General features: G+C 47.9%; 1 protein-coding gene across 1 annotated transcript in view; it reads right to left on the bottom strand.

Moving 5' to 3' along the window:
- Positions 1-460: 460 nt before the first annotated feature.
- Gpr156 (G protein-coupled receptor 156) overlaps positions 461-12,091 on the bottom strand; it is a 56,394-nt gene continuing 44,763 nt past the window's right edge. Inside the window, exons 8-9 of the mRNA XM_021209891.1 lie at positions 7,334-7,492; positions 461-1,762 (exon numbers count right to left, since the gene is read on the bottom strand). Coding sequence (XP_021065550.1) covers positions 461-1,762; positions 7,334-7,492 — 1,461 coding nt within the window. The remainder of the gene's footprint in view (positions 1,763-7,333; positions 7,493-12,091) is intronic.

Below are 12,091 nucleotides of genomic sequence, written 5' to 3'. Positions count from 1 at the left end.
AGCAAGATGCCCTTCCTATGAGTTGGAGGGACAAAGGTGTAGGCTCATCTACCTACAGGTCTGTTCACTGTAAGGCTAGTTTGGTGGCTCACAGTGGTTCTGCAAAAATCTATCTCTTCATCTTTCGGTCCATCCATCCATAGCTACTTGGTATACATCCAGAAGATCATAAAGAGTAGGCTGAGCTGAATGGACAAGTCTACCTCTCATTTAGCACCTTCAGTTGAAGGAGTTATGCTATAATCCCTCACTAGAGCTGCTCAGTAATGCTGAGGTAGTAACAGGGTGGGTAACGATCGCCCTTTTAGAGTAAGAAAGAGCACAGCTGGAACACAGTTGAGGCTGGCCACGGCATGGTGCTGATCTGGTCCCCAAAGAATGAGAGCTAGCTCTCCTCCCATGATCCCTGGTTCTGTGGCGACCCAGACTGACCTCTGTGGCCAGCCCACCTTGCCACTTTTCACACTAGCGTGGGCTTCAAGTCATCTTTGAAGTTCACAACGGGCTTGGAGTGGGCCCACAGCTTTTCCCAGGAGGCCAATCCTGAAGCCCGCTCAAGGTCACTGTCTGAAGTGTCACTGTCATTGGAGTCCAAAGAGCTCTGGAAGCAGATTTCACAGTAGGGCCTGTGGCAGCGGCAGAAGAACTCATCCGAGCTGCTGGACTCACTGTCAAGGTTGTAGCACCCAGAAGACAAGGAAGGACAGCCAGGGGACAGTCGGGGTCGAGGCTGACGCTGCCTGGGCAGAGCTGGTGAGGAGGGTAGGCGTGGGGCGGCGGGACTTTGTGCCTGGGCAGAAGCAGAAGGTTGGCAGGGAAAAGCTACTTCACATGCTCTGGCCTCTTGAGGCTTGGTCTCGCATTGTTTGCTGCCCTCCAGGGTACCCTGTTTCCGGTGAGGTTCCAAGAGTGGTGATGGTTTTACAGAAGAGGATCTTGGTACCTTGGACCTTGCATTGTGGTGGTCTAGTCTGGGGCTGTCTCTGTTCTGTACAATAAGCCCGCTTGGTGCACTAGAAACGGTACTATTTGATTGATGCCCCACATTGAGACCCACAGAGCCAGGGATGTGGGAGCGAGCGCGCTGGGCCGCCCGTCTCCTCCTCACCACGTACGGGCTGAAACCCAGTTTAGATGGGGACAGCTTCTGGGGGCTGCGCGAAGTGGTACTCTTCCAGAGCTGCTGGGGACAGGGTAGTGGGGAAAGGGGAGCCTCGGAGCCCAGGTCCAGCTCTTGTAGAACTTCTTGAAGCTTCTCTCTGACTACTGAGCTGACCCGAGGTAGCCTCTCTGGGAGCACCTCTGAGTTCTGTCTGGGCTTTTGGGGTTCACAGGCCACTCCGTCTGCCATTGAACGCTGGCTGGGGGTCATGGGTTCCTGGTCTCCTCTTTCGGGACCCTCGCTTTGTCCAGCCTTTGGCTTCTGGCTGCAACCGGAGTCCAAAGGATCACAATACTGTTTTACAGGCATGTTGTCCTGTTGGGCTGGGGAGGGACTGGTGTCCCTTCTCGATGCCCCAGGGCCTTGCACGTGCTTGGAGGCCGCTGGGGCGTGTAGGGTGTCCCCAGCAGCTGCTCTGTTCTCATTCTCAGAAGCAGCAGGGCATTCTGAAGGTCCCGGAAGTGCCAGCCCACGGGCAGAGGCCGCATCTGGGACAGCCCACTCTGGGGAGTCATAGGTGCACTCGGCAGACATCAGCTTCACCAGCTTTTCCTTGGCGTTGCTCACTTGCTCTTGCAGGCTTTCAATTACTGCGTTTTTCTGCGGAAGAAGAGCAAGACCATTAACAAAAGATGCTGCTTAGGGTTGCCTAAAGCGTTTCGTGGTGGAGAGTTGTGGCACTGGAGACCCTGGCTTACATCCCAGCTCTTCCAGTGGGCTAGTTGGTGGCTTCGAGCTCGGAAGCGGGACTTGTGCCAGGTGAAATGCTACATGCCATGTGTTTAGCACAGTAACTGATATGAGGTAACCAGGAAAGGCTCTAAGATTTACAGGCTCCCTCTCCCCTTCCCAGCCCTAGACCCTGTACTGCTCTCTGTGAGGATAAAGGTGATGGAGCCTCAAGACTTGCTGGTAGCAGCACCGTATCTCATCTTTCCCAGTCCCCAGAGGGTCAGGTTCTTCTGTGGGACATCAGTCCGAGTAGTGTTGGGGATTATCTAACTCCGGTTTCTCACACTTGGGCAAACCACGAATGAACCAGAAGCTCATCTCCAGGGAGGACCAACGAGAAAACAAACATTTTGCTTCTTGTGAAACAGCCTGGAACAGGGAAAGGGTAGGGAGAAGAAAGGCAGAAATTCCTGGGACAACCATTCATCCTGAAACTAAGAAGAACTCATGAGACTCCCAAGTTGGTTTTAACACTTCATCCAGGAAGTGGCAGGGCCCCTGGTGTGTTGGCCTAAGCAACCAACTGGCTATCAATAGCTCTTAAAAAAAGTGTGTGTTTGTACCAGGATTGTTGTAGCTTAACACGAAATAAAAGCAAGAACGGCAAGTGGTATTACATCAAAGTACAAGTCTACTGGACAGTATAGAAGACAATTGGCGCAGCAAAGTGACCAACAGAATCAGAGAAGATGCTTGTTATCAATTCATCTACAGAGGATCAATGTACAGAATATATAAAGAGAAAAAAAAAAAGAAAAGAAAAAGAAAAGAAAAGAAAAAAAGAAAAACCTCAACAGTACAGTACAGATTTAAGAACTCCAACTTTAGAATGGGCAGATGATCTAAATAGGGACTTCTCAAAGAAGAAATACAAGTGGTTGATAAATGTACACAAAGATGCTTGACATCTTTAGCCATAAGGGAAATAACAAAAAAAATCAAAATCACATGAGAATCTATCTTATCTAGTTGGGATGTCTGTAACTAAAAATGCAGGTGAGGGTATGGAAAGCGCAGAGCCATTATCCAACGCCGGTGGGGATGGAATCAGTTCAGCCACTATGGAAATCAGCACGGAGATTTTTCAAAAAACTAAAAAATGTGATCCAGCTATCTCCATCCTGAGTAGACAATGGAAATGAAATCAGCATGAAGAGCTATCTTTCAGTCCATGTTTGTTAGAGCACTGTCTATGAATCAAAAAGATAGAACAAGTTGAGGTGCCCATCAACAGATGATCTAGTGAAGAAAATACACTATATATCAATAGATCAATAGAGATTATTCATCTATGAAGAAGAATGAAATTCCATCATTTGCAGAAAAATGGGTTACATGTTTTTTTTTTCTCATGTGTAGATTAAAAACCAAAACAAAACAGCAATAACCTAAAAGCAGAAAGGGGACCATTAGGAAGTGGGAGATAGTGGAGAGAGACATAAGATGAGGGTATGGGGAGCTAAGATCAACCAATGCATGTTGTGCGCATGTGTGGAAATATCACAGTGAGTCCCATTAATTTCAAAATAAGTGATAATCTGAAAAAATAATTACTTAGAAGCTTGAAGCAGACAGTTTGATTAAGTAGTTCTCCACTGCAGTCCAGAGAATGAAAGAGGCTGGGGCAGTTCTGCTATGGAGATGTCATCCTTCTGTGCAGAAGTTAGTCAGTGGATAAACAAGCTGTGCCCCAGAGGGCAGACAGGTGACAGCTGCAGAATCGTGCCTGTCCCAACTGTGGGGCAGAAAGTACATGTGGGTGTGAGCCGGTGGTGGGTGTCTGGGCACGCCTGCACTCTTGCCTTGGTGGAGCTTGACAGTGAGCTGCCTAGCCCAGACTTCCTTTGGAAAGTTCTATGCTCAACTCAGAGGGGCAGGGATAAGGTGGCCTCAGATTCGTGGCAATCCTCCTGTTTTGGTATCTCAAGCACGGGCCGCTACACCTGGTAAGAAATGATTACTTAAGGGGTCGTGAGTGAAACCTTCCAATACACTTGCAGTGACCCTGAGAGTGCCCTGTCCCTGGGGAAAGTCAGGAGGTGGTGGTCGCTGGTGCTGGCTCTTCTGCTTTCCCAGGTTTACTCAGTCACCTTCATTAGCATCAGAATGGGAGGGAGAGTGAAGCAGGTGGAAGGGACTTTCAGCGGTGTTCCAACCTGCCAGGTCTCCCTCTCCCTCCTGAGGCGTGGTAGGCTTGCTGTAATTGCATAGTGGAGCCTTGAACAGAGTCCATGAGTGACAGGGGACCCTCAGGTTCCTATTGCCATGAGAGATGTGTCAGATGTCTTTAGGGACCTCACAGAGTAACTAGCCATGATGGCTTCTCAGTAGGGACTTGACCCCTTTCTTCTTTCCTTGACACCCACTCCTGAAACCCACCCTGAATGTCCTTATGTCAGTCTCAGCAAGCAGGATAAAGCCATAGCTATGGCCATGCTTTACAGCAGTGGCTCTCAAACCTCCTAAGGCTGCCACCCTTTAGTACAGTTCCTCAGGTTGCGGTGACACACACACCCCCAGTGTAAAATTATTATTATTTATTTTTACGACATTCTAACTATAATTTTGCTACCGTTACGAGTCATAATGTAAATATCTGATACGTGACCCCATGCGGGTTGCAACCCACAGTTGCTCTAGGGGTAAAACAGGATTTCTGTTTCCTTATGCCTTGTCTACAAAGGGCTCTGAGTATAGGAAAATCGTACGAACCTCCAGACTGAACGGATACCCTTCTTCAAGCTAGGCAAACACCTGAAGTTGGCTGACTACAGATCTAGAAACGTCCACAGAAACAGTCAATTTCCCTTCGTCCACAAAAGGAAGGGAGACTCTTCCCTGTGGCTCCCTGTTAATTAGAGGCACGGTGTGAGGTCCTGCCACGGCAGTCCAAACTCCGACCTCCTGGGGCAGCAGCTTTGAAAGGAATTTTTAAATCATTATTTTGATCCCTGGCGGGCAGCAAAATGTCAAAGGTATATTGAAGAGGGCACAGGCTACTTCTCTAGTACCAGGAGGAAAAGGAGATGATAGAACTGCTACAGACCACTGAAGGGACTGTGGTCATCAGCCGAAGGGGACAGTCTGTCCACAGTGGGAGGTCATTGGTTGATGCTGTTCTTTTTTGGAGACAGGGTTTCTCTGTGTAGCCCTGGCTGTCCCGGAACTCACTCCATAGACCAGGATGGCCTCGGACTCAGAAATTCGCCTGCCTCTGCCTCCCAAGTACTGGGATTAAAGGCGTGCGCCACCACGCCCGGCCTGGCTGATGCTGTTTTTAACCACGTTCAGAGCAAGAAATCAAGAGTGAGAAAAGCTGGTTGTGAAGGTGCACGCCTATAATCCTAGAACTTGGGGAACTGAGGCCAGAGGATCATAGTTTGACTGCAGCCTGGGCTACATAGATAACTGTCTCAAAAACAAAAACAAGAAAAAAACAAAAACAAAAAAAACAAAACAAATGAGAAACTGGGCTGTCAGATCTTGGGAATTGCAAAGGGGGTTCAGTGAGCTCAGCCCAAACCCTGGCTGGACAGACACTGTCCTATGTAAGGAAGGACAGGGCTGGCTCTCAGGATGCAGAGCAAACCAGGATTAGCTGCTGGCTCTCAGGTCTGCTCAAGCCAAGATGCTCAGGCACAGCCAGGGCAACAGAGGCACCTTTTTTGCTGCGTACGTACTTCAGCCTGCTAAGGGCTTTTGCCCCGCGGACTCGAGGTTTCTTTTGGAAAGAGCACATTCAGCCACAGCGTGGGAAACAGGGTAGCATGGCAGAGTACAATAAGCTGCTCAAATAATTACCATAAGGCTAAAGAGTCCGTTCCAGTCTGTTCGGCTGTTCCAGTGTTAGCTGATTGTAAATGAAAACCATCCTGCTGGTTCTAGCCAAGTTTCAGGCCTTCTGTTTGTTAGGGAAAACGTTTCTCTAAAGATTTTACAGAGCACCAGAGGCAGGGCTACTCCCCTGCCAGGTGCACAGAAATCTGGCTTTGAAATAATGTCCAGAATGTTTAATAAATGGTGAAAAAAAGGGAGGGGGAGGTTTTTGTTTTTGTTTTTGTTTTCCTCTGATGGATAAAGAAGACCCAGAGTGAAGAGTATATTGGGGGGGGGGGGAAGGGAGGGAGGCAGGTACAAAAGCAAGGCCCAGGGGTGTGGGCCAGGTTTGACCCTTCGTCTAGATGCTTCAAAGGTTTCCCCCTCACTACTCTCTCATAGGGCCATTCATGCCCAGGACACAGTCCCTCTATCCAAAAACAAAACAAAACAAAACAAAACAAAAAAACAAAACAACAAAAAAAAACAAAAAAAAAACCAAAATTGGTTTCCCTAATAGCACAAACTCAGTGTGATGGTTTAGATATGCCTGACCCTGGGAGTGGCACTATTGTGAGGTATGGCCGTGTTGGGGTAGGTATGTCACTGTGGGCATGGGCATTAAGACCCTCATCCTAGCTGCCTGGAAGCCAGTATTCTGCTAGCAGCCTTCAGATGAAGATGTAGAACTCTCGGCTCCTCCTGTGCCATGCCTGCCTGGATGCTGCCATGTTCCTGCCTTGATGATAATGGACTGAACCTCTGAGCCTGTAAGCCAGCCCCAATTCAATGTTGTCCTTATAAGAGTTGCCTTAGTCATGGTGTCTGTTCACAGCAGTAAAACCCTAACTAAGATACAAACTCAGTATGATGGTTTGGATATGCTTGCTGTGTACTGGCCCTGGGAGTGGCACTATTGTGAGGTGTGGGATGGGCTTTAAGACCCTCATCCTAGCTGCCTGGAAGCCAGTATTCTGCTAGCAGCCTATTTATATATATAATGTGTACTTATTAATTCATTCACCTGGGCCCTGTGCTGCCTTCTTGTGGAGCACAGTTCTCATGTTTTTCCACATGCTTGACTCAAGCCCACATTATGCTTGTCTGGGAGAGGGCCAATTCTGATTGGCCCTCTTTATTCTGATTCAAGTACAGAATAAAGAAGGGCTGGGGTACCTATGGTGCCTTGGTGCACACTAGGGAAGTATTCTATTGGTTGACCTGCATCTCCAGCCCCTCCTATCCATCACGGGTTAAATTAAATGTTTACTTAATCGATAGCCTTTTGTTCTGCTCGATGGTGAACTCCATAAGGTCAGGAAGCGAGTCAGGCTTGCTCAGCAGCGTGTAACGCTGTGACTGGTCTTCACCTGTCTGTTGCAGGAGTGGGATGGGCGAGGGACACTGGGGTGATGGTGAGGGCTCACTTGCTGTTGGGGAAAGGAGAAGAGTGACTGGGGCAGAGAATGTTGGCAAAAGGAACGTGTGGAGTCACAAGGGCGTGGGGGGGGTCATGAGAACACGAGGGATCACGAGGGCATGCTGGACTGCAAGGTCATGTGGGATAGCTCTCACATGGCTGAAGATCCCTACAGGGAGCCTGCTAGGCAAGGTGTGGCTTACTTCCGTTAGGAGTCTCTCCATGCAGCTCTTCTCATCCCTCAAGTGGCAGCTCTGGTCCGCATCGAACTGGCCATGGAAGCTTTTGCTGGGCGTGCTGAAGTATTTGGCCATGTGTCTCATTGTTTGGTTTTCTCCTTCAAATGCCTTCCATTGCTTCAGCTGTTAGTAAAGAAGAACACATGTTATTTATTTAATTACACACCCAGAGTCACTTCCCCTTGCTCTTTTTCATAAATACCAAGGAATGACATAGTCACCAACACACTCAGGCACAAGCTGTTTATTCCCCAAAATGCCATTTCCTCTGTAGCATTCATCGATTGCTGTGACAGAAAACACGGAGAACGTTCAGGTTTCGTGCTTTAAACGTGTCCGAGGATAAGACGGAACATGATACAGAACACCCTCTCTGTTGTTAAAGTGTCAAAAGAAACAGGAGGAAGGACATGCCTAGAATGGTATTCTAAAGCTCTCATTGGGAGGTGACTAAACATGAATGTGTCTATGAAGCTAACCTTGGTCATCACTCAGTTGTTGAGGTCATCACTCAGTTGTTGAGGAGTGCTGGGTTTTTTGATATTGAGTGTACAGTTCATCATTGGAGGCTTTTCTAAGCCAGATTAATGACCAAAGCGCAAATAGAAACCAACTTATGTCGATAAAAACAAAATGTCCGGAGAGATTGCTCAGTGGCTAGGGGCACTGACTGCTCTTCCAAAGGTCCTGAGTTAAATTCCCAGCAACCACATACATGGTGGCTTACAACCATCTAGATGGGATCTGATGCCCTCTTCTGGTGTGTCTGAAGACAGCTACAGTGTATTCACATCAATCAATCAATCAATCAATCTAAAAAAACCCAAAAAACAAAACCCCAGAATGTCAGCTCTGGCACATGGCCATATATTCTGACAGGGTAAGTGAACAGGAGTGTGACTTTTCCAAGGTCACACAACACTTTTGACAGACCCACAACTGTAACTGAAACTACCACAGCTCGGATTCTCATCTAACTGATGAAGAGACAGATTGTTGGGGGTCGAGAAACTGTCCTTGGGGAGCAATCTGGGGAAACATGGTCTGGTACACTTTTATAATAATAACAGAGGTGACCTAGAACATTCTCAGACAGGAGCCTGGTGCAGAGTTTGGGACGCTGTGTCTACCTAGTGAGTACCACTGACGTGAAGGACACGGTCCCTAGTGGTAGAGATAGGGACCTTTGACCCTCTGTCTCAGCACCTCCTGTGGGGCTATCTCTGCAGGGATGCAAGGATTGCCTCAACACAGGCATAAGGCCATATTGAACCTTTGGGCTCATGTCCCCTAAGCTGATGGAACCACACTACCCTTTGACCAAAGCTCTCTGATCAGCTTTTGGTCCCTCCCTTCTGAAGGTCCCAGTCCTTGAGACTTGATTCTGTGTTTTCTGGGTTATCCATTACTCGATCCTCAAGGGTGATGGTAGTTCCTCTAAAAGACCAGCACATTTTTTGTTTCTGGTCTCTGGGTGATGTGGATACTATAAGTGGGGTTATAGCTCTGCACAGTTCTTCCTTGTCTCTGGGCCCTTGGAACTTGTTGACTGTAACCTAAGATGGCAAATAGAATTTTGTGATGGTGATGTTAAGGCTTGGGGATGGAACGATTATTCTGGAATATTCAGGTGGAGCCAATGTCATTACAAGAGCCCATATAAGAGAGAAGAAGGAGCCTGGTGGTGGTGCACGCCTTTAATCTCAGCACGTGTGAGGAAGAAGCAGGCAGATCTCTGTGAGTTCCAGGACAGTCAGGGCTACACAGAGAAACCCTGTCTCAAGAGTGAGAGGAGCTGGGATGTAGAGAGGGAGGAGGGCCAGAGAAGACGGAAAGAAAGAGAAGGAAGGACAGCCATTACGATGCCCCATTGCTGGGTCTGAAAAGGAAGGAAGGGTCTTAAAGAAGGCAAGTAGCCTTTAGAAGCTGAAATAGTTGAGAAATGGAGTCCGCCCTTTTCTGAAAAAAAAAAAAAATTGCAGGTCTGTTGATATCTTGGTTTTAGTCAAATAAGACCCATTTTTGATACTTGCCCTACAGAACTGCAAGCTACATTTGTTTTCCTCAAAGCCATTGGTGCCTATTAGAGCAGCCACAGGAACTCCTGTGGGAGTACAGTGTCATCTGTGACAGGCCACGCCGTGCTCATAGAAGCTCAGAGCTGCAGAGAGATCTAGGGGATCCCAGGTTGGTTCCCAGCATAGGAATGGTGGCTCACAGCTGTCTGTCCAGTTCCAGGGGATCTTGTACTCTGTTTTGGCCTCTGTGGGCACTAATAATGCACCTGGTACAAAGACATACGTGCAGGCAAAACATTCATACACATAAAATAAAATACAAATAAAGTTAACTTTAGCAAAGAGTGGGCAGGCAAGATGGCACAGTGGTTAAGGCTGCTTGCTGCTAGGCCTGGTGACCTGGGTTCAATCCCAGAGACCCCCATATTGGAAGAAGAGAACTAACTTCTCCTTTGAGTTGCCCTCTGGTCTACATCTATGCCCATGGCATGCACACACATCATACACCCATGCAATATACATATGCATATGCACCTACACACAAATAAAATATTTTTTAAAATAATAAGATGAAAAGGGATATTCCTCCCTTGGAGCGCCTCCCACTATTGGGAGTTCTCATTTTTTTGCTTTATCTCCTCCCATCTGCTTGCTGCTCTCTCAAGGCTGTCCTCCAGTGCTCCTTTGATGTGAAGGGGCCACGAGTTTTAGGAAAGTCTGGGGAGGCTTCCAAAGCATTCAATGCACATTGTAATTCTTCTTATGAATACTCCCTACGAGACTTAAGGAGGTGAAGGACCCGGGGCTTTACCACATGTCCACAGTGGCTAAGATGTGACCAAAGGATACCTGAATAAATGAAGGAAGCTTTTCTGTACAATTCTCCAGTCTTGTGGTCCCTAGATAAAGGGGACAAATCCTAAGTGTGTTGTGGACGCTGGGCAGGACTAACAAATGTCCTCGGGAATTTTCCCTTTCGGAATGGAATGGAAGGGTGGTGGGTGGGAGTTGGGGGGTGGGGTCACGCTCAGGTCGCAGAAGCAGGGGTTGGCTGATGGCTGGCGATGACCTCAGCCCTTGGCATCAGATACACCCAGGCATTTCCTGACAGCCTGCGTGTGTGTGTGTGTGTGTGTGTGTGTGTGTGTGTGTGTGTGTGTGTATACAAGCTTCTTTTCTTACAGTTGCTTCACCCTGCTCTCTAGCGCTGCCTAGAGGCCCTTCTAAGTCACAGCAGATCTGAAGGCTCGGGCCAGCCCTGCAGCTACCAACCGATCCTCTCTCTAGGTCCCCTCGGACACTTCTTTAATGGGCTCAACTGTCTCACTGCCCTGGGGACACAGTGTGAGCCTCACGAGGAAAGCAGTGCTTCTGCCAAACATCTTTGAGCCAGAGAAGAAATCAGTTTATGGACAGGCCTCAGTCACTTTTCTCTGATGAAAAGAACTTAGACCCTAAATCTACAATACTCTAAGATAAGGTTTAGTCTCATACCACTGTCAGTTCAAGAGGAAAAAGAAGAGAGAGGGAGGGAGGGAGGGAGGGAGGGAGGGGAAGGGAAGGAGTGGGGAGAGAGAGAAGAGAGACCCAAGAAAACCAGGAGGAAAAGGGGTGAGGCAGGGGAGAGACAGGTCGCCCACCCACCCACCACATTCCAGGACTCAGAGCAGCTCCCTCCCCACGCCCCTTTCCGTGCAGTTTGGCAACTATAGGTAAGTTCTAAGACTCAGAAGTCAATCTGCTGATCGCTGCCACAGGGATTCAAATGCTGCTGCCAGGAAGCAGAATGCTTGTGTCTGAGGCTCGGGAGGCAAGGGGTTAGAGTGAGGAGCAGAAAACCAAACTAGGACCATCCAGGGAGGTTGTGGATTCCCTCCCTTTCCAAAGGGCATTCTGCTCAAATCAGAAAGCCCTTCCTTTACACTTTCTTGGTGATAAGTTCTTTCTCCCCTTCCCCCCTCCTCCCCCCTTTCCTTTCCTGTTTCCCTCCCTCTCTCCCTCCCCCCTCCTTTCAGAGAGGAACTTGGCCCCTAGACCGATTCTTCATATTCTTTATATTTTTTATTTAGTCTCTTATTTTTATCTCTTTTGTTTCCTTCATTTCTTAGCTCAATATTTTTGTAGTGTCCAAATTGCCCATTCAATGCTTCAGTTCAACCTAATATCATTTTTTTTTTATCCCCGTTCAATATTTCATCATCTAAGACTAGATTCCTGGCCTTGTGATTTGCTTTTGTTGAAAAGAGGCAACGTCCTTGGACTCCTATTGACCAAACAAAATCAATATCTTGGAACATGTTCTACTGCAGAAGAAGGCATCGTAACCAAATCTTCAGAGGTTTGTTCACTTTTGTACCCGTGGGTTTTCCTTAAGAGACCTCTTCTCCTGAATGTATACCCTTACATGGAAGGAGCTATAGTCTCCCCGTGTAATAAATGTAGTTTACTGATCATAAGCCGACTGCTATCATACCAGACATTACATATATTCAAGGCAGAGAGAAGATAAAAGGGACTTGCCAACAGTCTCAGCCTCTCTCTCTCTCTCTCTCTCTCTCTCTCTCTCTCTCTCTCTCTCTCTCTCTCTCCTTTCTTCTCCTCTGAGACAGGTCTCTCAGAAACCTGTTCTGGGGACACCTCTAGCTGTCAGGGAGGCAGACAGAGCAAATGCTTAGTTCTTTTCTAGGCAAACAAGGAAGAAGGA

Source organism: Mus pahari, chromosome 12, assembly GCF_900095145.1.
Source record: "Mus pahari chromosome 12, PAHARI_EIJ_v1.1, whole genome shotgun sequence".
In the NCBI taxonomy this organism is placed as follows: domain Eukaryota; kingdom Metazoa; phylum Chordata; class Mammalia; order Rodentia; family Muridae; genus Mus; species Mus pahari.
This window is presented reverse-complemented; position numbering and strand designations above follow the sequence as displayed.